Raw genomic sequence first — 27,060 nt, 5'->3', positions numbered from 1 at the left:
ATAAAAGAAAAATCTGAATTTAGGAAAAGTTTTTGCACAGTAGAAGGTGATGTTTATAACAGAAGTGAAGTTGATATGTATATTTTTTCTATAATACTTTCCTCCTCAATGACTGGCCTTTTTATATGAATTTCTGTTTTTACATTATTATTAAATAATATAGCATATCTAAACATAAGATATTTCCTTTTAAATTAAAATTTTAGCAATATTTCATTTTTATATCCAAAAGCTACCTCCTGAACCCGAAGTTGTTTCACTTGATCTTGGTTGCCTTCTCTCTTTAATGTTTTTACAGAGCATATAGGATTGGTCAATGCAGAGATGTCAAAGTGCTTAGGCTGATATCCTTGGGAACTGTGGAGGAGATCATGTACTTACGACAGGTATACAAGCAGGTAAATATATTTCCCTTTTTCTAATTAAAAGTAAACACTTGTCAGTTTTCAAAAATAATAAATTTGTGTACAAATATGTTTTTTATTTTATTCTAGCTATAATAAAAAATTTAATAAGATTATGAAATATGCTCTAGAATACACTTCTATAAAACAGATTAAATCTTAAGTTCATTGAATTTTAGAGCTGAAAGTTTCTTAGAGCAGTACTTCTTTAATGTGCACATGAATTACCTAGGGATCTTTAAAATTTAGATTCTGTTTTAGTAGTTCTGGGTGGAGCACAAGATTCTGCATTTTTAACAAGCTCCCAGAAGTGCCAACACTACTAGTCTGCAGATCACAATTTGAGTAGCAAGGTCACAGCTCCCCAAACTGTGGGCCAAGATGTAAGTGTATGCCACAGATGGGGTACAGGTGCACCCAGACATCCTACAGCTCTCTGGGCAGCAAGATTATCTAAGCCAGCTTCCAGCCTTGAGTAACCTCCTCTTTGAGTAGATGTTCACATGTTTCCATTATCTATGTGTGCATGAAGAAGATTGGAGAGGAATACCTTAGGGATATCTAATACAAATGTTTCATGTTGTATATAATGAAACTGGGATCCAGGACACCCCAGTAAATGAAATTATAGGAACAGAACTCAAGTGCACTAACTACTGTGCTGGTGCTTTTAAAATTCATCTAAAATTGCATTAACTCTTTAATACCCTTAGGGTATCAATTACTACTCCATTTATGCCTCTAAATAAAGTTTAGTTAGTCTGTAACTGCCCACTTGAGAAGATCTGGAATGAGGTTCAAGTTTAATTATAAATGTGAAATTTGAATTACTCCCTATATATTCAGCTGGAATCTGTTTAAGAGCAAACATCTGCCACATGTGGTGGTAGTTAACCTAAGAATGATCCAGTCTTAAATTTATGCTATTTTCTTAATTCTAAAAATAGAATTGTACACAGCAGTGTTTATTTTTCTTAAAGCATTTAGCTCTGTAAGAAACCTTTAATCTTTTTGTTCTTAGGTATAGCACAACTACTTGAAAATTATTTTTTCAGACATTAACTAATCTTGGAAAAAAGTAGGATATTATTTTTTCATCTTAGGAGCAGCTGTTTAGGATACTATCTTTGACTTGTCACAAGTAAGAGTCTTTCCTCAATCACATAGTAAGTTTTCTTGATCCCATTACTATATGTATTTCCTTTTTGCCTTTTCATCTGACTCATTTAATGAAATAAAATGGCCTGTTATATAATATATAATAATATGTAATAAAAAAGCTTCAGAAGATAAGAGTAATTTAAGTTTTCAGAACTTTGTATGATCTAATTGCTTATTAAAAGAAGCCACTTAAGGAACATTCAGCCATACAACTTGATAAGCACAAATAAAGTTAAGATGGCAATCATATGAGGAAATGGCATAAATGTGATTTAAACATTGATTGGAATTTGAACCAAGGGTGCAAATGGCAAACACACTCTAGCCTCACAAGTGTTCCTCAAATCTCTTGGGGGGAAAACAATCCAAAATGATGTTTAAAAATCCTATAAAAATGTTGGAAAGAAAAAATAGTTCTCTCTGTGGGCCAAAAATGATAAGGAACCCTAAAAGACAAAGGGCAGTTGAGATGAGATTGAAGGAAGAAACAAAGCTAAACTCAGTCATGAGAAGACTACTGGAAAAGGTAGGTACAACTTGTGAATATTCCAAGCTTAGAGTCAACAGATACTAAAAATAGAAAGGAGCCTCGGGTTAACTGTGATGCCCCCTCTTTGGGGCATTATTAATGATCTAACAAGGTGGTTTAACCCTTATGATCTTTCCCCCATTGTACCAGATTGCAGACAAAGGAAATGTCTGCTCTCAATTAGGAACAATAAGTAGAAATACTGGAAGGAAGGAAACAAAGCTCTAAATTTTTGCTGAAATCGAGAAGAAAGTCCAAAATAATAAATACTTGCAAACCCCTCCACCTGCTGCCTGCTTTGAATAATTACTGCAGTAGGCCTAGATAAGCCCGTAAGGCATTTGAAGACAGATGAATATCCCCCCACGCCTCCAAAAAAATAATTAGTATTGAACAGTTTAGGAAAATAAACACCATGAAAATGGCCCTCAAAGATACCAGGTCCTAATCCCTGGAACCTATAAATGTTACTTTATATGGAAAAAAGGGTCTTTGCAGATGTGATTAAATTAAGGATTTTTGAGATGGGGAGATTAGCCTGGATTGTCCAGGTTGGCCCTAAATCATAAGCATTCTTATAAGGAGGAAGCAAAGGGAAATCTGACAGAGACAGAAGAGAAGCCAGTGTAACCACAGAGACGAGATTGGAGCTATGTAATTATAAACTAAGGAATGCTGGCAGCCACCAGAAGTGAAAAGAGGCAAGGAATGGATCTTCCCCTAGAGCCTATGAAGAGAACATGGCTCTGCCAAAACTTGATTTCATTCTGGTGATACTGATATCAGACTTCTAACCTCCTGTGAGAACTGTAAGAGAATACATTTCTGTTGTTTTAAGCCACCAAGTTTATGATAATTTATTACAAGAGATATAGGAACTCATATAGGCACTAAAAAAGAATTACATCAGAGAAAACAAAATTAATAGAAAAGAGTAAAAGATTTTTAAAGAAATATAACTATTCAAAAGGTAAATGAGGAGCTTCCCTGGTGGCACAGTGGTTGAGAGTCCGCCTGCCAATGCAGGGAATACGGGTTTGTGCCCCGGTCCGGGAGGATCCCACGTGCCGCGGAGCGGCTGGGCCCGTGAGCCATGGCTGCGGAGCCTGCATGTCCAGAGCCTGTGCTCCGCAACGGGAGAGGCCACAACAGTGAGAGGCCCGTGTACCGCAAAAAAAAAAAAAAAAAAAAGGGTAAATGAGGTTGTAGGATCCTGGGAACAACAAAAGACTACTAGAAAAAAAATCCATTAGAGATCCAGAAAACAAGAAACTCCAGCAATAGGCTGAATAGCAAAGAACAAAATTTTCATCTAAAAGAAAGAGCCATGCAATTCTTCTAGATTACAGAGCAAAAAGAGGTAGAACAAACACATGTAAGAAAACTTAGGAGAAATGAAGGCTAGATCTAGAAGTTCCAATATCAGTCTTATAGTCGAGCAAGGGAACAGAAGAAAGAGAAGGAAGAAGCCCCAAAGGATGAGAGTCCACAGATTATATGAACCCACTGAGTGTTAAATAGGATGAATGAAAATAGATCCATACTTACATTGTCTTTCTATAATTGTAAAACCCTTAAAATTTCCAGAGATAAGCTTCATGGAGAGAAAAAAAATTGTCTACAAGAGTACTAGAATTAAATAGATAGCTAACTTCTTAATAGCAATACTGGATATTTCAGAGCAGTAACTTCAAATGAGGGGAAATAGCTCTATATTGTCAAAGAAAGTGAATTTTTAATTCAAAACTTTTCCACAGTGGTGGAAATTTTTCCTTCAGTGGTGAGTTCTATCAAACATTTAATATTCTTTTTGAGAACAGAGGAGGGAACAATTCCAGCCTACTTTAGAAAGATAGAAGAATCCCAATGCCAGAATTGGCAAAGACATTACAAGAACAGAAAATTATAGACAAATATGTCTCATGAACATAAATGTAAAAATCTTTAACAAAGCCTCTGTTAGAAGTTGAATTGTGCCTCCCCCCAAAAAGAAACATAAAATAAAAAACATGTTGAAGTCCTTAACCCCTGGTACCTGTGAATGGGATCTTATTTGGAAGTAAGGTCTTTGCAGATGTAATCAAGTTAAATAAGGTTATACTTATTTAACCTATTTTATTATGGTGGGCCCTAATTCAATGACTGATTTCTTATAAGAGGGAAATTTGAATACAGACAGACACAGAAGGAGGATGCCATGTGATGACAGAGGCAAAGATCGGAGTGATGAAGCTGCAAACTGAGGAATGCCTAGGATTGCCAGCAACCACCAGAAACTAGGAAGAGGAAAGGAAGGATATTCCCTTAGAACCTTCAGAGAGAGCATGGCCCTGCCAATATCTTGATTTCAGACTTTTAGCCTCCAGAACTGAGAGAGAATAAATTTCTGTTGTTTTACACCACCTGGTTTATGGTACTTTGTTACAGCAACCTTAGGAAACTGATATAGCCTCTAAGGCAAATATTGTAAATTTGACTACATTTTTATATGAAACTTCTATATGACAAACAAACTATAAGCCAAATTAAAGGAGAGACCAGAGAAGATGCTTACCATAAGTATAATAAACAAATTAGCATCTATTATATATAAAGAACTCCTACAAACCAATAAAAAGACTGATTAGGCATTTTAGTGAAGAAAAAATACAAACAGTTAACATGTATATGAAAAGATGTTTAACTACACTTATAATGGAGAAGTAAAAAATAAGATTGTGTTCTGCACGTTCTGCAAAAGACATTTTTGTTTTGTTCTGTGGGTTTTTTTAGGGAGGTGAGGAGATTGGCATTGCTCATTGTTGGTGGGGATATTTTTAAAGAGGTGCTAATATAGTGTTTTTGAGAATACAGCTTGGTGCACTTATTTTAGAAGCTAATTTAACAGCATTTTTAAAATGCACTTTCTCCCTATTTACCTGGCAGAAATATTCTCACATATGCACATTGAAGGATGACAAGGATTTATATTCAGAATTGTTAGTATTTGTTCAAAAAATGAAAAAAGGAACAGCCTAAATGTGCAATAGTAACAGAATTAACATAAATTCTGATATACCCATATACAGCAAAAAAAATTTTTTTAAGATTATAGAGCAAATGTACTGATGTGGCACAATCTTTAAGACATTTTAAGTGGGGCAAAAGTAACTTGCAGAACAAGTATATCAATTGTGTTTATTTATAAAACTGTTTCTACATGTATATATAAATAGTTTTAACTGCATTGAAAAAGATCTAGGAAGGATAAACCTAAACATTACAGTGTTGGTTAGACTGATAAGGGATGATCTGTGTTGTTCAAGGGGGACTTGCCCTTTGATGTTTTTGTTTATGTTTGTTGTGATAATGCCTTCACAACATAAAATATAAAGTATATTTCATACTTTAAAAAAATCACTTATACAGCAACTGCACTCCTTCAGGTTTGGAGCATTGCATGTAATCTAAAATTTGGCATTCAGAAATTCATCTTTCATATATATGTAATTTATTTAGAAATTAATATGTATTTACAGAAGAGTTACAAGATCAGCACAGAGAACTCCCAATTAACTTCACCCAGATTCCCCAGTTGTTAACATTTTACCACATTTGCTTTCTCTTTCTCTCAGCCATGATCTTTATTCTTTTTCTGAACCGTTTGAGAGGAAGTTGAAGATTTATCACCTTTAAATTCTTTGTTTTCTCCCAAGTAAGGACACCGTCCTGTTTATATGTACATATAAAAATAGCTTTATGCATTATAAACACTCAGTTTTACATATTGTTCTGCAACTTGCTTCTCCCTCACCGCCCCCCCCCTCAACTCTCCTCTCAAAAATGCAGTTATCCAGGGGCTTCCCTGGTGGCGCAGTGGTTGAGAGTCCGCCTGCCAATGCAGGGGACACGGGTTCGTGCCCCGGCCCGGGAGGATCCCACATGCCGCGGAGCCTGCGCGTCCGGAGTCTGTGCTCCGCAATGGGAGAGGCCACAACAGTGAGAGGCCCGTGTACCTCAAAAAAAAAAAAAAAAAAAAAGCAGTTATCCAAATCAAGAAACTAACACTTATACAGCATTACCTTGTAATCCATAGAACCCATTCAGATTTCATCAGCTTTCCTGGCAATGTCTCCTTTCTCATTCTGGCTCAGGGTCCAATCCAGGATCATAATTACATTTCTTTTTGTGTCTCTTAAGTTTTCTTCAACCTTAAGTTACCCAGGCTTTTCTGGTCTTTCATGATCTTGACAGTTTTAAAAATAAAGCCTTTCCTTGTGTATGCTTTCCCTCAACATATGTCCATTTGATGTTTCCTCATCTTCCAACTCAAGACAAGAAGCCTTGGCAAGAATGGTACAGAAAGAATGCTGTGCTCTTCTCATTGCATTGGTCAGAAGGCACCTGGTGGTGACCTGATCCACCACTGGTGATACTAACCTTGATCACCTGTCAAGTTTGTGTCTGCCAGCTTTTTGCACTGCAGAGTCACCACTTTTTTCATTTGTAAAATAGTATATATTTTATGGGGAGATCATCAGAGACTATGCCCATATAGTCAGCCCTCTGTATCCATGGGTTCTGCATCCTCAGATTCAGCCAACCATGGATTCAAAGTATTCAGAAAGAAAATTCCAGAAAGTTCCAAAAGCAAAACTTGAATTTGCTGTGTGGACTCATGAGATAGTATTTTAGTAACAGATTTTAGTAACCCACTGAATATCATTAATGATTTTTATGTTCAAACTCTCATTTTTTGACCAGTGAGAACCCCTTCAAGGGGGCTTCTGCGTCATTTTGACAAGCCCTCATCATGCTTATTGCACTTCCTTACTGTGGTAGGCTGAATAATGGCCCCCCACAGATATCCACATCCTAATTCCCTGAACTGACCTGGATTATGTGAGTGGGCCCAGTGTAATCACAAGGGTCCTTATAAAGGGAGGCGTAGCAGTAGGGTCAGAAAAAGGAAAGAAGAAGGCAATGTGATAACAGAAGCAGAGGGTTAGAGGATGATACGAAGATGCCTCATTACTGGCCTTGAGGATAAAGGAAGTGGTCATGAACTCTAACATGATGAATATTCCTTTTTTACTTCTTGCATCTCTTGTATATTGTGAAGAAATCTAAGCATTTTATAGCCTTGTATGGGTTCTTCTTAAGATAGAAACTAAGCTACATTTTCCAAATACTGATTTTTTTCCCTACCCTCTTGAATTCTAACATGATTTTGTTATAGTTACCCTACAGATGGATGCATCTGGCCTTCACTTTTACTGGAGCCACTTTGGAAAACTTAAGTACAAAATAATCTGCCTTTTATAAGTTTTGTGACAAAACTTTGGTAGGAGACTTATAAAGATTCAGATTAATGCTTACAAATTACTTTGGTGATTATATTTAGTAGTATAGCAGTCTGACAATACAGTGTTTAAGGAAGAGTCAGTAGCAAGGGTAAAATCATAGGTAACTGGGCCATCGAGTACATCATTTGCTATTGTGATTCTGTATTTCCAGGACTATAGCCCATATTTCTGGGACATTGATATAAAACTAATCAAGTTGGTATGTTGATCCATAACTTATGCAAACTTAGGTCCCAAGGGTCTTGTTTTTTTTTGTTTTTTTTTTTTGTTTTTTTTGCGGTATGCGGGCCTCTCACTGTTGTGGCCTCTCCCCATTGCGGAGCACAGGCTCCGGACGCGCAGGCTCAGCGGCCACGGCTCACGGGCCCAGCCGCTCCGCGGCATATGGGATCCTCCCGGACCGGGGCACGAACCCGTATCCCCTGCATCGGCAGGCGGACTCTCAACCACTGCGCCACCAGGGAGGCCCCCAAGGGTCTTGTTTTAAGAGGGACATCTGGATATGAGAAATTGATACAAGTATAAATTTTGAATTCAGCCAAACTCAGGTAAAAATTATAGAAATGATGCTTCCTAGTGAGGCAGCTGTGAGCAAGGCACTTAATTTCTTTGAATTTAAGTTCTTTTATTTCTAAAAGGGAGATGATAGTATCTTATAGGGTTGTAGGAATTAAATGAGAATGTAAAAATGCTAGACATGTGTTCAATAAATAGTAGCTATTATTAATAAGAATAATTTTATTTGCCTAAAGTAATTTATTATAGTGCAAATCAATCTGATGATAATTACCATAAAGTGTCTCTTCTTACTCATCCTTCCATTAGCAATAGATGGAAGTTATTTTTCATTCTTTGTTTCAAGAAATGTTAAGAGTGTACATGGGTTAATCAAATTGTATATACATTATATACAATAAAGTATCTAGTAAATAAAGAGATTACATTATGTTGGTACTAAAGTGGTATATGTCCTTAAGGGTTCCATGTCAGTGTTCTTTCTGTATTCAGAATTGTTTCAGAGATGCAATGTTGCCAAACAATGATTGGGTTTTTGCTGTTAGTTGACAATGTAACCATGGCCACAATTAGTTTGATACCAAACTAATTATTATGGTTATTATATAATTACTTTAGATTATAATTTAACTTTGGTGATGTAGCTACTATTTCTGCGAGTTTTAGTAGTTTCTATTGAAATGAGAGTCTAGAAAGGAGAAAAGTGTATTCAGATGTATGCCTTTTACATTTTACATCAGGTGGCTAGTCCATAGGGATATGATCTTGAGTCAGTTGTTAGAAAACAGATAAAATAGGAAATGTAAGATTTCTTCTTTAATAAAACTGGCCAGATTATTATTATTTCACCATAATGGCAGCATCTGCCAGGGAAATTAAAATAAAATTTCCTCCCTACGGAGATTCTGCCTGCTCCAGCTAAAGCTGTGTATATACAGGGAATGCCAGGAAATTCTGACATATTGTTGGAGCGAACACTTCAAACATCTTGTGTTTTTTCTGTTATAGCAACTTCACTGTGTGGTGGTTGGAAGTGAAAATGCCAAGCGGTATTTTGAAGCAGTTCAAGGATCAAAAGAGCATCGAGGAGAGCTTTTTGGGGTCTATAATCTCTTCAAACTGAGGTCCCAAGGGTCTTGTCTTACAAGGGACATCCTGGAGGTGTGAAATTTTTCTCTGATTTTTTTCAATATTTTAAACATGGATTTCTCCCTCAGGAAAATTGCTGGTGCCTTTTCAGAGAAAGTTTTGGTTTTCTTCTTAAAAAATGTTTTATGTTTAGAATTTCTACTTTTATAGAAATAGGAAATGAATTACCGTACCTCTAAACTAAGATTTTCCCCATGCATAGTTATAAATAATGTACATATACAAATTCAGATACATATACAAGACAGTATGACCTCCAAGGTCATTTTTAGACGGTAAAGAGAAATTTATTATTTTGAAAACAGCTGTTGATGTCAGGAACTAAAAAAAGAGCTTTCCTAAATAAACAAAAATATAAAATGTGTTTTGATTAAAAGTTACCAAATACTCCCTGAGATGCACTCTCATGTCTCATGGAGATTTTTGTTTTCTGTTCCCAATAAAAATTCCACACCAATATTTCAAACTCTCCCAGTTTTGTTCATCCTCAGGATACAGATGTTTCTTATTCTTAACAGGATATTTATATCCTTTAAAAAATCTTTTAAATTCTTTAATATACCAGAGTACTAAGAATATTAACCTATTTTTTAGTTAATATTGATATGAGTATCATAAAATCCTGGACTATCATTTTTTTCAATCCCATCATTATACATTTGAGGAAACTGAGTCTTGGAAAACTTAAGGATATTTCCTTTAACTTCCAGGACTTTGTAGTAAAACCTTAATATACTTCATTTTTTTAAATAGTACCATAAAAACAGTTCAAGGAACAATTGGTCCCTGTCCTTAAAGAACTTAGACCATCTTTATGGGAGGTGGAAGAGAACATTTACATACTGAACACGTAACATCAGTAAGCATATGTTAAGCAAGTTTAGTAGCAGTTCAAACGTGATCATCAATGGTTGGGGAAGAGGAAGGTATGTATGATTTGTATGTTGTGAATATTACAACTATTATACAATGTCTGATATATATTGCTGAGTTTTTATTTTATAGTAATTATTTGATTCTGAATTGAGTGACCCATTTAAAGTCTCCCTTTCTCTGTCTCTTTCTTGTTTTGAATATGCTATTTCTCTGATGGACTTGTTCTTTCCCATTCCTCTTCTATAATCAGTAAATAGCCTTGTTTGTCCTCCAGGACCCCCTCAGATCCTACGTCTAGCGTTGGGTAGTACTACCCAACGTACTAGAGTATATTCATGTTTCTAATTTGAAATCATTATCTGTAAAATGTATTAGTATTATATTACTTGTCCTGTTTTCTGCTGTGTATCAAATAGTTTTGTTCTCTTTTTTATCAGAATAGCCACCTATTCCTCTGTTAAAAAAGTGTTAGGTAAGACATTCCATATGACAAGTTATTAAATGGAAAGTTCTCTTATTCTCTGGTTGTCCTAAATATATGTTGTTTCTCCTCCAGGATTGTTTATTAATGACAGGACCCTCCATATCTTATACTTTGTTTATGGTAAAATATGCTTAACTGCTTGCTAGGCACATCATTGGCACTCAATTATTAAATTAAATTTTGAATTAAAATTGCTCATTTGTTATCAATCAGAATTTCGTAGATTCATGCTGTGCTTTTGGCCAAACGATGTTTTAAAATATTATTAGTCCAAGCCCTGCATAATGGAAACATATATTATAAAGTAAAAGAAGTATTTTACTTCCTATGATACATTTTTAATTTTTAAAGGTTGTAGAAAAATTCCTTTTAAAATGATTTAAGATGTAGAAATTTGAATATATAGAACACTTTTAATCTGATGATTTCTGGGCAGTTTAGTTCTATTTTGCATTGACTTTCTTTTAATGGTTTCCCTTTAGCGATAGATATTGAGAGCTAATGTCACAAATATTTATTGAGTATATGTTAAATGTCCAATACTATACATCATAGGACTAGGCATACAGAAATAAATAAAACAGACAAAAAGCCCTGCATACAAAATTTTACATTCTATTTGGGGGAAACAAATAATAAAGAGAAATATAACTGAAGTTAGTATATTATGATGATAGATTCTAAGGATAAAAATAGAGCAAGTAGATGAATAAGTTCTAGAGATCTACTACACAGCATGGTGAGTATTGTCAACAATACTATTATTATATACCTCAAAACTGCTAAAGGACTAGATCTTAAATGTTCTCACCACATAAAAGAATTGATAATTATATGCCATATTAGAGGTGTTAACTAAAGCTATGATGATAATCATATTACAGTATATAAATATATCAAATTAACACCTCATAGACCTTAAACGTACACAGTATTATATGTAAATTATATCTCAAAAAAAACCAAATAGAGCAAGGAAGGGAAATAGGGAGACTGTCAAGGAAAGAGCATTAAAATTTTAGATGGAGTAGCCAAGGAAGGATGCACTATGAGATTGCATTTGATTCTTGGAAGAGACAAGAAAGGAAGAGGTGTTTTAGACAGAGGAACAAATGCAAACAAAGGCCCTGAGGGAGGAGCATGCCCAGCATGATTTCAAAATGGCAAGGAAGCCAAAGTGGCTGGAGTGGAGTAATCAAAAGAGCAAAAGATGGGGCCAGAGAAATGACAGGAAACCAGATCCTGCAGGAACTTTGGCTTTGACTTGAGTGAGAACAAAAGCAATTAGAGTTCTGAACATCAGAATGACATAGTCTGATCTATACTATCTATTCTAAATGTTAAGAATTGGACTATAGAAGTACAAGAGCAGAAGCAAGAAGCCAGGTAGGAGGATACTGCAACAATCCAGCCAAGAGATGGTGGTTTGGGCCAGAGGGTAGTGGTGGATGCCCTGACGCACTGACAGGATTTGCTGCTGGATCGTCTGATAGGGTATGAGAAACAGGAGTTAAGGATGACTCCAAGTCAACAGAAGACTGGAGTTGCCATTTACCTATCACAAAGGGGTTCTGACAGCTTGTAGATATCTGTTGCTGCCAGTTGCATCTGTTGTAGGCATTTGGCTTCTGTTGAAGAGATAAAAGGGAGTTCTCGGACAGAGGCTTCCCATTCCCTTACAGTAATAGCCTCTAGGCACTGGAAGAAAAGATCTCATGACAATTCAGGAACTCTTTATCATTCTTTCAAGTTCTTTAGGGGTGATTCTCACATGTTGCCCTGGATACCAGGTAACTGGAACCATGCCATTGCTATATTATGAATATTGGTGTATTCGTAAGTTGGATATTTGTAACTCTGGTGATGATAGTATTATTTCCCCTTGTTCTATCAACAAATAAAGGCTTGAAAAGAGAAATAAATTTATTTCCTTTTGAAGAAGAATTTAATATTCTAGAATCTAGGCCATTAAATATCTCTGCTAAATGATATACCAAAAGCTATAAAAGCATACTTTCCTAAAAGATGTAGCAAGCCTATTATCTAATTAAGATTTTTTTAGTTTTATATTAGATGGATATTTTCATTTTAATGTCTACTACACTGAAGGAATCAATAAACATATTTTAATGAATATGAACTATAAACACACGAGCAATATAAACTAGAATATCGAGTTCCCAATACCCAACATCATCTGTGGTATTTAAAATGTTGATAATATGTCCTTACAGTTATTTCAGTATTATATAATATTTACACATATACAATAGTTATATAGTTATCATATAGACATAGTTATTGTGGCTATCACTACTGGGTAAATTTTTAACATTTTTTCACTCTCCCTCCCTACTAGGGCTTTTACTGGAGTTTGCCGAAAAATGTTATTAGTTATCTATCAGAAAAAGTAAGCTTATGATAAGAAGTAAGAATTTTTTATGAGCCCAGCCGGCTTCCACTGTGCCTCTATACTACCTAAGAATTATGATCATTTAAAAATATATATGAATTCCTTAATTAGCAAATTGAAAAATAGCATTAAGAGAGTTAAAGCAGGCTGTACTCAATTTTTTTTTTTTTTTTTTTGGCCACACCACGCATCTTGCAGAATCTTAGTTCCCTGACCAGGGATCGAACCCAGGCCCATGGCAGTGAAATCGCAGAATCCTAAACCACTGGACCACCAGGGAATTCCCCGTACTAAGTTTTCTTAACTCTAAGTTTTAGCATGCAGTTGCTGTTGTTTATCTGGTTGTTTCTACCCTATATTTTACACAGTTATTTGCATTCTTTATAGAGAGAAGGCCAAGTGGAAGCAGGGATCATGACAGCTACAACATGGTTGAAAGAGGAACCTCCAGTACACAAACTAGAAACAGTAAGCAATCTTTGAATCTGTAGCCTAGAACTCCTGGGAAACATGTATGTGAAGATTTTAAGTTTCTTTTCCTTTTCCTTCATTTTTCAATGTGTAAAGAACATGTTTTTTTTAAAAAAGTCAAGGACACAAAGAGGACTGTCAGTAAAATTAATAATTTAGGCTGATATTTCATATCATATCATAAAAAAAAAATTCAGGAGCAGTCACCAGGTGTTTACATCCAAACTGGAATTTTAACTATGCCAAACTGTAAATCCAAAATTAAATGCACTGTATAGGTAACCAATCCAACCTAAATAATTTTTTTTTACTAAACAACAAATTAAATGGAAAAATAGCAATCAATGTATATTTAAAATTATTAAATTCAAACACCAAACTCACTCTCTGACTCAAGCAGATATTTTGAGCCCTTTGTCTTGTGGTAGTTTGTCATCTCACATACTACAAAATCTATACTGTCATCATAAAGTCTTTTTAAAAGTAAAGAATATATGTAGAAGATTTTTTTTAATTGTTGTTGCTATTTTTTTCTTGTTTTTTTTTTAAGGGATTTAACTCTAAATTTGTACTAGCCCAAAGATATAATGGGCTATATGATAACTATATATTATGATATAACATATATATATATATGATATAACAGTATATCATATAACTGTATGATAACTATATGCAATGATAACTATAAATTTATAACACCCCTATAAATTTATATAACCAAGTATGGGGTGAATATTTTTCTAAATTTATAGAAATACATGAGTATCAAATGTTGGCAGAAGTATTACCAGATAATACTTTCCCAAAATCTTTTACTAATGAAGCCTCAGTTTTCAGAAACTGAGAATGTATTTAGCTCTAATTAATGTGAAAAAAGTAAATACTGGATTTAAATTTGTAGCAAATTTTACTTCAAAATAGCTTCAATATTTTCTTTATTTATGGTGGTCAAGATCCTATCCAATCTATTTTTAATCAATTAGAAACACTTTCCAGTTGGGAATTCTTTAGCTCCTACAAATTTGTTTTGTTTTTAACGCATGATTGAAAGTATCTGCTGGACTGTCGTAAGCAATAAGTTGTGTGCTTTTCACTTTGAGGCCAGAATCAGTCTCTGCATCTTATAAGCTAACAGCTCTGCTCTGTGTTTTCCTTATAAGTAACTTGATCATTTGATATTCTAGTTTTAACTTTTATTTATTTGGAAAGTTATTCAACTTTAAAAGAGTATACCAGACTGTAATATTAAATCCTTTATGTTTGTTTACTATCAATAAATGTTTTACTTTTAGAAAATACCAAGTAATATACTTGTACATAAATTATCTGCCCAAATTCAATTCCCCTCCAGTGTGATAGATTTGATATCCTTATTTTGACGTTTTCTAATGTTTCCACCATTGCTTCTTATATAGGCTAGGGAGCCTGACTGTCAAGAACACAAAGGTCCCGAACAGCCTGCAGAACCACTAGCAAAAGAAGCATGTGATCTCTGCAGTGATTTTAGTGAAGATGAATCAGTAGGAAACTCAATAATAAAGACTGCTAAAAACAAAGCATCTGACTCAAGTAAAGCTTCAGGTTCTCCTGGACAGCTTACCTTACTCCAGTGTGGTTTCTCTAAATTGTTTGAGACAAAATGTGAAGCAGTTGAGGATAGTGATGAAAATATTGCCTCTGACGATGAACATTCTGATGAACAGCCCACATGCCTTTCAACAGGAGCCAAAGATGTTGGTTATAGGAAAAGTCAAGACTCTCTTGGTACTTCAAAGCATCAGAAATTCACTAACATCCTAAATCCAAATGGAAAATATATTTTTGATAAAACTGAGATTTTAGAACAGAATATTTCTTCTGAGTCTGATGATGAGAAAAATTTTAACAATACAGTTGGCCACCATTGCATTTCACAGAATGTCACAGAATCAGAAGATAGTGATATCATCTTTCCCACACAGTACAAAACTAAAAGATTCCTCAAGAAGAGTGTAAGGTTTAAGCCACCTGTGGATGGATCTGAAGATTCTGAAACAGAAAACCCTGTAAATATAAGAAATAATGGTGATAATAGAAAGACCAATGTCAGAGGAAATGGACTAATTTCAAAACAATTAAATCCTGAGAACAAGACCCTAAAATCTAATACAAAAAGAAAATGCAGTAGTGATATTAGTGACGAATCTGATGACATTGAAATTTCCTCCAAGTCAAGATTAAGAAAGAAAAGAACTACTAGTTCTCTGAGACTTAAGAGAAAAGAGGAAAATAAAAGGGAACTTTACACTTTTCCAAAAACAATGAAAAAAACAAACCAACTGTGTGCAACAGGTGAAGCCTATACCTCTCAGGCTATTGATGATTTTACATCCTCAGATGATGATTTATCTGTTAGCCACATCAGTGTCTCTAAACAGAACCATAGACCAAAAACTATAAAAAATAGAATCAGTTTCTCTTCAAAATTACCTAGCCATGAGAAAAACAGCACTTTCATACCAAGAAAACCAATGAAATTTCCAAATAAGAGCATTGTCAATCAAGATCAGATGTGTGAATCAATGGATAAATTTTTAGGTAACTGCAGATATATTCTGAAAACTTTTCTTTGCATATTTGTTTCGTGCAATCAAATAGTTCCGCAAGAGATTCTTGAATTAACTTGAATTAGCTCTACAATCAAGATGCTACATTGAGACACAGTGAGGAAGTGGGTGGTAGCAGGATAAAGGGGAAGACCACCTAGGTCAAGATAGAGAACTTTGTCATCTAGACCAGGACCCCTTCCATGTGGCCCATCTGAATCACAACCTTCCCATACACTAATTATTCTAACTTTTTTGCATTTTTATGGCTTTATTAAATGTATATACATTTGATACTAATGTGTATCCCTAGACATTATAGTTTAGTCTCACTCATTAAAAAAATTTTATATAGCTTAATGTATAGGATTCCTCCTCCATCCCTTTTGTTTCTTTACAATTTATATGATTTCTCTGTTGAAGAAACCAGGCCAATTTTTTCTGCAACTTGCATATTATGGATTGGTGCAGTTGGACATATTTCTCCACCCTCTATATTTCCTGAAAATGAGCAGTTGGCGTCTCACACTATTTCAAACTCAGGTTCAATCCCTTTGACAAAACAAAAGTTAGTGTTTGACAGAATGTATACTGGTTTCTCTCTTTGTGATCTGAGCAGCCATTGATGCTTAATGCCTAGAATTATTTATTCATTCAGAGTAGCAAAATGACATTTTCTACTTCTCTCATTTCTTTTTCATTTGTTAGTTGGGATGCTTCTGTAAGGAGATACTTCCTCTCATCTACTATTACTTACCCAGTGGTACAGTTCATATAGAGAAGGCAGGAAAAATAATTTCTTTAACAGCTTTTAGTATAATAAATTGATTTCCTATCATCCTTAGATTTCTTTTCTTAAAATCATTATGAATTAATTGATTCAAACACATTTAATGAGTCCAAATCCATTTCAATTAATATAATTATTGAGGCTCAATTTTCCCATCTTTGGACAGTGGGAGCCTTTAAAATTGAGCATTTTGATTCCTGAGATCTTTAACATGATGCTAATCATCTTTGATACCTATCAGGTATTACAGGATGTTCCATCATGCATTTTTTGCCTCAGACCTAAAATCAGTCATTTCTCTAAGAAGTCTTGGTTTCTTTTAGTGAGAAAGTGTGTTTCAAGACCACAGTCTGGTGCTAGGAATGATCATTACTACTACTTGCTTGGGCCTTTTCAGTGGATAAATTGTTTGTGTTATGTATGTTTATATGTGTGTGTGTGTGTATATATAGGTATATATGAGTTTATATGTGTATTTATGTACATGTATATATTTTTATATATGATGATAAAATATTTCATGAATTCATATTGATACTTCCATATTTGTACTTACTTTGGGGGTATAGAGTTTAACCTCTATCATATTTACATACCACTTCTATGCTGATAATACCGGTTCTTTGGCATATAGGGAATGATTTAATTATAATGTTCTATAATTACTCATGTTTTATCCATGTTACACAAAAGTCAAATAAGAAAAATATTATTATAATATAATTCCTAGAAACCTTAAGGTTTTGGGGTGGTTTTTTTTTTTGTATATACTCTCCCATTTCTGCCCATTTTTAAAATGGATATATTATGTCTTCATTGTCAACACACATGAATATTGCATTATACTCTCTTCTCTTAGACTTCATTTATTCTTGGTTTGCAGGTAACTATAAATTTAATGCTTCTCATTAGTCAATGTCTCTTATGTCAGTGTCTCTCTAGTCATTTTGGTTGTCTGAAGTTTATTTTCTAGTAGATCCCTTATTTCTAGTAGATCCCAGGAAGTACTCATGAGAGTAATATTCCCTGAGATACTTGTTCATAGAAGTTTGTGCCCTTTATACTTAAAAGTCATTTTTAAAATTCTTGGCTTACACTTTCTTTTCTTAAGTATCTTAAATATGTAGCTTCATTTTCTTCTGGCATGAAGTATTGTGCTATGTGTTCTTTTTTTTTTTTCTTAGATTCCCAAAGTGTGTTTTTTCTTTTCCTTATTTTCTAGTAATTTTACTAGATTATATTTTGGTGTTGGTCTTAGCTCAGGCTGCTGTAACAAGTTACCATAGACTGGGTGGCTTAAACAACATTTATTTCTCACAGTTTGGGAGGCTGGAAGTCCAAGATCAGGAAGGGTTCTTGATTAGGGCCCTCTTCCTGGTTTGCAGATCACTGCCTTCTTGCTGTCTTTACATGGTCGAGAGAGAAATCATCTCTCTCATGTCTTTTATTATAAGGGCACTAATCTCATTCATTAGGGCTCCACCCTCAAGACCTAATTGTCTCCCAAAGGCCTAACCTCCAAACACCATCACATTGGGAATTAGGGCTTCAACATATGAGTTTTGAGGGGACACAAATATTCAGTCCATAGTAGTCTGGATCAATATTCTCATAATGTAGTTTCAACTCAGTTTTTATTTAAGGAAAGCTTATTTGTACTAGTATTTTTAGTTACTTGTTCTATTCCTTTACTTTGACTTTCCTCTTCAGGAATTTCTGTTATTCAAATGTTCAGTCTTCTTTGCCTGTCTTCAGTATTTGTCACATTCTCCCAAATCCTATTTTATTTATTTTTCATTTCTTTTTGCTTTTTAAAAATGTCCTTCTATTTCTCTTAAATCAATATCTATTGTGTTTATTCTCTCTTATGTTCCTTCTAATTTAGTCTCCATTTCTGAATTTTTTAAAAAGTTTCTTTGTCTTTCTGAGTTCTGCCACTCATTTCTGAGTTATTCTAATTCTGATTTATATTGTTGGTTCCTATATTTTACCATTTTCTTAAGGTGTTTTACCTAATTTTGAAATCAATTACAATTTTGTTGTTTTGTAAGCATATCTTTCTGGCATATTTTCATTGTAGGGATATTATTCTGCTGCTTATTCTCTTTACTCATAATTTTTATGAGATTTGACCCTCTTACTCATTTTTATAGAAATCCTTTTCCCTGAATTTTTTTAAATGAGACAGAGTTTAAAAAATCTTTTCTAATTTCACAGAGATTCATATTTGTTATTTTTCTAGTGTTCAAAACTATGATAGGATTTCCTGTTTCTGTTTACCCTGCTTTGCTCTAGACCATCTCTTTCCCTCATCCCTGTTCTTCCTATTCTGCTCATTTTGACTCCATCCCAGCAGTTTTTCCTCATTGTATGGCCCTGGTCTGGGAGCCCTGGTGGGTTAGTTTGGGGAGTTCCTTAGGGCTAGCTTGCCCCAGCCCCTCAGGCCTTCTTACCACAGCCCCCTGTACGCTGTACTCAGCTTTAGAGAATGCAGAACCTTCCCAGATCCAGCTGCTGATCTCCAAATAACCCACTGTGCTAGGGTCTCCTGTTCTCCGATCCATCAGATGCCACCCTGCCACTTCCTTCTTCCTTCACACAGACCCTGATGCCATGCAGAGTGTGTAGCTATTAGTGGGTTATACCCTCCCTCTTGTATTTTAGGGCTAATAGGAGTATCTTGTCATCTAATTTTGTTGTAAGTGTTGTCCTTTGCTTTTGGTTTTGCAGTCTAGTTGTTCTCATGTTCTCATATGGGGATTTAGAGAGATTGAAAAACTGCTTCCCCTTACCACCATCTGCTGAGAATCTGATCAGTAGTTTGTTTTTTGCTTTTTGTTTTTTTTGTGGGGGGGGTATGGTGCGCGGTCCTCTCACTGTCGTGGCCTCTTCCGTTGCGGAGCACAGGCTCTGGACGCGCAGGCTCAGCGGCCATGGCTCACGGGCCTAGCCACTCCGCGGCATGTGGGATCTTCCCGGACTGGGGCACAAACCTGCATCCCCTGCATCAGCAGGCAGACTCTCAACCACTGCACCATCAGGGAAAGCCCTGATTAGTAGTTTTTAAGAGTTAGCATTGCTTTCAAAAGTGTCTCACTCATTCCCAAAAAAACTACATGAAAGAATCTGATATGTAAGCAAGCTTATATTTTGATAAGCTTGCTTTTGTGGTTATTTAGTAGTGTCATTTAAAAGTTCATTATGATATATATTTTGATACCCTTGTAATTAAGTACAGGTTTACCCTGCTCTCCTAAAGTATAGCCTTCCTATGTAACTTTGTAAGCTGAAATGGTGTAAAGCAAATTACCTTAGGACACATCTTGTTAATGGTTGCACAGAATAAATCCAGATAAAGCACAGATGCTCACAGACACAGTCCAAAACCATGATGGCTTGGTGCTGAGATGCTGAGTGTCATTCCTGGGGAAGGAGCTTGGTGGTGCCAGGCTTGCTGCTGGGCTGTGTGCTGCCTCTATAAGGGCTTGCTGCAAAGCAAACACTGCAACACTTCACTTTTCGCCCTTTTTCACAAAAGCGAAAATTCTCTGGATTTCTTTCTGTTAGAGTGAAAACAGGTACTGACGTAGGTCTTTTGGAAAAGCTAAGTGGTGTAAAGCAAACGTTCAAGAACTAAGGGATACCGGTACTGGACTGTCCTTTGGTTTCTGTGCTACAATTAGATTTTAGGTTTGAGGAATTATTGCATAAACTTTTTTAAAAGAGCAGCTAAGTTTTGTTTTTTCTTTTTGTTTTTTACTGTATAGAAGGTGTCAATAGTTTGTGTGGAACTCATTCTATTTTGAATAATGCATAAAATGTGTCATCAAAATTAAGGAAAATCTGAGTAAATTTTCTACCAGAATCCTTTTGAAGGTTTTAAACTGTTGGTATACTTACTACAGATATTTTGAAATTTAAGGCGAATATTATCTTGGTTACTCTTTTACTCAGCTTATTTAACAACATCTTGTTTTCTCATGATTGGCAATTCTGGTTGAGAAAGGTTCAAGACTAAAACAGCACAAGTGTTGAAGGTCATAATTGAGGTTCATTGCCAGAGCTGTTTGAGGGAGCTTTTATAGACCTCAATTTGAGCCTTCTTTTTTATGACCGCAATTTAAAAGTAAATTATAGGTGCCCAGAAGCAAAGCAATAAAAAAAGGAGCCATTTTTTATACTTCTTTCAGATAAAAGGTATAAGTTAATTTTTTTCATTTCCTAAAAACCTCCAAATCTGGGCATATGTACAAAAAAGACAGTATACAAACAGTAAAACTGAACAAAGCCAACCAAACGAAACTCCCTGGTCATAAACCCCATGCTCCTATTTCGTCACTGTAATCAAATACATGTTTAAAGGAACAGGTGAGGTTAGCACGGCGTTTAAATTAGTAAACTTTTTTTTTTACATCAACAGAGACAACAAATTCATAGAGACAACCTTCCACTATGACTTTCCTCTTAGCCAAAACCCTCATTTCAGGCTTAAATCTAAAAATTGTTACATGATTCAGAAGTTCTTATATTGATGAGAGGGAAAAGTCATTTCTAAGTTAACCTAGACCAGTATATTTTAACTCTTTCTCTTTTCAATTGTTTTAAAAAAGAATATTGTGATATTGACATACAAACAGTGTTTTTCTTGAGGATTAAAAATAAAATAAGCATAACCTGTTTTTAATGTGTTGCCGATAATTTTTAAAGTATACCTTGAACCATATTGCTTCATCATGAGATATCACTTAATAAACATCAATTACCTCTTAGGTGGTGTTCAGGAAGTGGCTTACATTCACTCAAACCAGAATGTGATTGGATCAAGCAAAGCTGAAAATCACATGAGCCGATGGGCAGCACGTGATGTATTTGAATTGAAGCAGTTTTCCCAGCTTCCTGCTAACATAGCTGTTTGTACTTCTAAGGTAAGTAGAACATAGGATAATATATCTCTAGTTTTTACCTCATTTTCACTGAAGTTCCTCAATAGGATCTTGTGTAAGTACTCCCTCAAAAGTACCAACAAGGGCCTCCCTGGTGGCGCAGTGGTTGAGAGTCCGCCTGCCGATGCAGGGGATACGGGTTCGTGCCCCGGTCTGGGAGGATCCCATATGCCGCGGAGCGGCTGGGCCCGTGAGCCATGGCCGCTGGGCCTGCGCATCCGGAGCCTGTGCTCCGCAACGGGAGAGGCCACAAGAGTGAGAGGCCCGCATACCGCAAAAAGAAAAAAAAAAAAAAAAAAAAAAAAAGTACCAACAAGACTATAAATGACTTACAAATAAGTGTAAAAAACAATACCATTTGGGGCACTATATTCACTAAAGATGTTTTATATTAAAAGACAAATCTGTATCTAAATGCCTAATAATGTTGAGTTGCTTAATAGTTTCCCACAGTGAAAGTCTGCAAAAATGAGGAATCTGAGGGAATCACTTAAATCAGAACCAAAAATACTTCTCATATGGAAAAAGGAAAATGTATCATTAGATTTACCTCCATAATTTTTCATCTAAAATGAAGTCACACACAAAAACTAACTTCATATAGAGTTTATATTTTTAACAAAAGGATTTTTATAATGTTAAAAGTAATAAATACTTCCTATGGGCTCTTCTCATTTAAATTTGCTGTTATATATATAGAAATAAGGCTTATATAAAAGTGATATTTTATTTACCCTTGTCAAAAGTTTTAAAAAATATTTTCTTCTCTTTGGCTTATTATTCTTTCTTAATTCCTTAGAGCTAGGTGTCTGAGGAGTAGTTTTTCTACCACTTTATGTGTAGAAGTGAAAAATTGGTATTGTATATGACAATGACACTTTGTTTCAAGTTAGTGCTACTTTTGGGAATGGAGGGTGGGGGGATGCTATCTGAACTGTCAAGCTGAGACAGGAGATAGATGGGCCCCCAGGGCAAACGGTTTGTGTTCGTTCCTTGTGGACCGGTACTCTGAGATGGGAATAACAGGACAATTGAGAGAGGAGGCTGGACCCTGCCCAGAGGGAAGATAAGAAACCACTTATTCCTCATTCTTGAAGTCAGGAGACCTCCCAGACTACACATGAGCAGAAAGGCTCCTGGGAGGTCAAAAGGGGAATGATGCCAAGTGTCCAAACCTACCCAAAGGCCTCTTCCGTAGAATTCATCTTGGCTAAGAGATGCATACGCACACATGGAAAAATCCTGAGCTATACCAAATATGGACTTTGAACCAGGCAAATCAAAATGACTGGCCAAAGGACACCCGAAGAAATGCCCCATAAAAGTGATTCAAACTGCCTCGAGGGTGCTACTCTTTCTCTGAGTCCACCCATGTGTCTATCCACACATACTCTTTTTCTCGCCTAATAAATACTTTACTTGTTTCACTACTTTCCGTCTTTGTGGGAATTCTTTTTCTGCAAAGCCGTACAGCCAGAGCCTTGTCACTGACCACTGGTCTAGTGGCTAGGATTTGGTGCTCTCACCAGCACGACCCAACCTCAGTCACTGGCCGGGAACCGAAACCCCGCTTCAAGCTGCTGCAGGCCTAGGCCACCCAAGATCAAAGCTATCTTCATTTATTTGTACCTCATCTGGTTTGACAAAGATTTTGGATTGTCTTAATAAAATCAGAATACAAAATTAAGTTCATGACCAAGGAAAATATAAATTAAGACGGAAGTTCAAGACTGGTAGAAAGTTAGAATGCAGGTATATAGGATATACTATACTCTCCCAGATATATTTTTTAATGAGAAATTTGATTGAGTTTCCTGGTAGACAAAACAAAGGAAGTGAACAATGTATTTAGTGTTTTCTCAACTAGTACATTTGGAAATGTTGGGCAGTTTGGGTGGTCACAATGACTAAGTGCCTGACTGGCATTAATGTCTGGAGGCCAGGGATACTAAATGGCTGTCCTGGGGGGTGGGGAGAGCATCCCACATGCCGAGAATTGTTCTGCCCAAAATGCCATAACCCCCTGCTGAGAAACACTGAGCTAAATGATTGTCCTTAAGGAAAAAGAAAAACAAAAAACAAAAAAACAGCTCTTCTAAGGAGCAAAGCTTTTCCTAGCGTTTAATTTGAAAGAAATTTGTCACCTGGCATTTTAAATGGGGACCACTGAATGATCTAGTTAACTGTCAGTTGTCTTATAATATCCTTAGAGTAAATGTAATATTGAGCTTTGAAAGGCTGTGCTTTTAAGCATTTTTCGGTGTAATCCAAAGGCCCAATTCCAAAATGCAACTCATGAAAGCAGTTTCATGACCCAAGTATGCCACTTTTTAATATTCTCATTTGATCTTGGAGTATACCATATCTCAGCCAATGCTGTAGATAGCATTTCTACAGTTTGACTACCTTGTAGGAGCTATATGAAAAAGGTAGGCAGAAATGTGCTGGGTTTGCCAGAAATTTACTGTATTAAAATGAAGAGCGGGGGCCTCCCTGGTGGCGCAGTGGTTGAGAGTCCGCCTGCCGATGCAGGGGATACGGGTTCGTGCCCCGGTCCGGGAGGATCCCATATGCCGCGGAGCGGCTGGGCCCGTGAGCCATGGCCGCTGAGCCTGCGCATCCGGAGCCTGTGCTCCGCAACGGGAGAGGCCACAACAGTGAGAGGCCCGCATACCGCAAAAAAAGAAAAAAAAAATGAAGAGCGTATCAGAATCTTTTAAACAGACAGCTAATTTTTTATTAGGTTTTTCTTTCCTTTTAAACCATGCCTTTTTTTAAACCATGCTCTTTTCCAAACAGATTTTAATGTGAAAGGTCAGAAAATTTGGCAAACTCTGTAGTAGATGTTAATGCAATAATTTAACTGGATATTGGTCACTAGCTTATTTAAATATTTCTGAGAAGAAATTTACAGCCATGTAATACCTCCCAAAACGGACCCAAGAAGCAACCCCTAGATATAGAAGCAATAAAAAGTACCTTTGGAACCTTCGTTAGGAAAATTGTAAAGATGAAAATGCTGGAAATATATTTTGCCTTTAGTTGGGGGGGCGGGGGTGTGCGAAGGGATTCCCTTTATCCTTTCATTAGCAATACCAGTAGTTTTCAACCTTTTTCAGCCCCAGCATTCTTGAGATGAACATACAGTCTCATCAGAAACCTTGTCTTTTCACAGTAATTTTCAGAGTGAGGGGCATTTCTTACCAGGAAACAAATTGGAATACCCAGCCCCTGGAGTTTCTGATATGTCCTTTGAGGCCATATATCTCCCCAGTCACACATAGACCAATTTAGTAGACCTTTTTCAGGGAATATGAAGAAATCTAGTGTTTAATGACTAAATCACAGTGGGTATAAAATACTCAGGGAAGTTTTAAAGCCATTAAGCAGGAAGTCCAGTCCCATGCCACCAATGCTAGCAGGCATTATAGAACAGTCCATATAAACATACTTATTTCAGTGGCTAACTTCTTTAAATCAATACTTGATACAGTAAAATTCTGACAGAATAAGATTCAGTCCCTCAGATTTGACCTATATCATTTAATACATCAGGTTAATAATATAGTTGTACTTTAGCATCTTGAAAGCTGAAATGTATTACCTATAAGCAACAATCACTTAGGGATGGTATTATAAACTTACCATCAAAAAAGAAAGGTCTTGGATACACACTACTATATATAAAATAGATAGCTAATAAGGACCTACTGTATAGCACAGGGGACTCTACTCAATACTCTGTAATGACCTATATGGGATAAGAATCTAAAAGAGTGAATATATATATATGTATAACTGATTCACTTTGCTGTACACCTAAAACTAACACAGCATTATGAGTCAACTATACTCCAATAAAAAGTTGAATAAATAAAAAGAAAAGTCTTGGTATATGAAAATCCGAGTTTTCAGGGCTTCCCTGGTGGCACAGTGGTTAAGAATCCACCTTCCAATGCAGGGGATATGCGTTCGAGCCCTGGTCCGGGAAGATCCCACATGCCAGGGAGCAACTAAGCCCGTGTGCCACAACTACTGAGCCTGTGCTCTAGAACCCGTATGCCACAACTACTGAAGCCTGCGTGCCCAGAGCCCGTGCTCCTCAACAAGAGAAGCCACTGCAATGAGAAGCCCACACACGGCAACCAGAGAAAGCTCGCTCACTGCAATAGAGACTAGCCCCCCCAACCCAGCTCACTGCAACCAGAGAAAGCCTGCACGCAGCAACGAAGACCCAACGCAGCCAAAAATAAATAGAATAAATAAATTTTTTTAAAAATGAGTTTTCAGGGCTTCCCTGGTGGCGCAGTGGTTGAGAGTCCGCCTGCCGATGCAGGGGACACGGGTTCATGCCCCCGTCCGGGAAGATCCCGCATGCCGCGGAGCGGCTGGGCCCGTGCGCCATGGCCCTGAGCCTGCGCGTCCGTAGCCTGTTCTCCGCAACGGGAGAGGCCACAACAGTGAGAGGCCCGCATACTGCAAAAAAAAAAAAAAAAATCAGTTTTCAAAATAGTGATCATACATATTTTTGTTGTTCTTAGTTTTTCACCAACATCAAAAACTAAACCTACTGTATTTTTGACATAAAACTGCAACCCCTGAGACATACCTCATTCTTTCCTCCTTTTAGTTTAACTAGAAATAAATAAAAGAACTCATATAATGAGACTCATCTTCAGTTTGTTGAACTCTAATATTCTAGAGACAGAAGGAATTTTTGATTGTTATAACTAGCCTATGGCATAGAGTCTATTCAGGCTGTCAGTTTGAATTGTAGCTTTACTTGATACTTCCTGTGTGACCATGAACAAGTTACTTACCTTCTCTGTGCCTCGATTTCCTGTGCTTAAAATACAAGTAATTATACTTCTTACCTCAGATGGTTGTGAAGAACAAATGAGGTAATAATACCTGTAAAATGCCCTGAACACTACCTGACACAAAGTAACCAGTCAATGAAAAATAAGTATTGTTATTACAACCAATGGATAAGACTGATGTCAGGTCTCTAACTCCCCTGGAGGGTGAGGATCAACAAGAACAAATAATCTATAAACAGTTGTATGCAGCTATATTTAACTATAAGTAAAAGAATGGGTGGTACTAGTCCATCTGGGGCTTTGAATTTCCTTAAAAACAAAACAAGAATGTTTATGGTAGATTATTTTTCAAATTTTTATATGTGACTATTGTTTTCATTTATGAAAACAAAGTCACTCAATACTTTATATTAATTTTATTTTAGGATATTCTGTATTAGAGTAGAAGTTATTAGTAACTTTTCTCCTTAAAGCTGATAGATTTATTTTCTGTTTAGATTCATTAGTTTGTGACTACTTCTAATTCATGATATCTCCATAGCTGCTGACAGACATTCAAATGAGTGAGAGA

The 27,060-nt window shown here is 36.0% G+C and overlaps 1 protein-coding gene across 5 annotated transcripts in view; it reads left to right on the top strand.

The window, feature by feature from the left end:
* The window catches only part of ERCC6L2 (ERCC excision repair 6 like 2), a 146,727-nt gene that overhangs the window by 93,294 nt on the left and 26,373 nt on the right, over nucleotides 1-27,060 (top strand). For all 5 annotated transcript variants that reach the window (XM_081237688.1, XM_081237686.1, XM_081237684.1 and 2 more), the window contains 5 exons: nucleotides 299-398; nucleotides 8,964-9,116; nucleotides 13,265-13,345; nucleotides 14,767-15,928; nucleotides 21,497-21,651. In XM_081237688.1, the coding sequence (XP_081093814.1) occupies nucleotides 299-398; nucleotides 8,964-9,116; nucleotides 13,265-13,345; nucleotides 14,767-15,928; nucleotides 21,497-21,651 (1,651 nt within the window). The remainder of the gene's footprint in view (nucleotides 1-298; nucleotides 399-8,963; nucleotides 9,117-13,264; nucleotides 13,346-14,766; nucleotides 15,929-21,496; nucleotides 21,652-27,060) is intronic.

This window comes from Mesoplodon bidens (genome assembly GCF_964165515.1).
Source record: "Mesoplodon bidens genome assembly, chromosome: 6".
Classification (NCBI taxonomy): domain Eukaryota; kingdom Metazoa; phylum Chordata; class Mammalia; order Artiodactyla; family Ziphiidae; genus Mesoplodon; species Mesoplodon bidens.
This window is presented reverse-complemented; position numbering and strand designations above follow the sequence as displayed.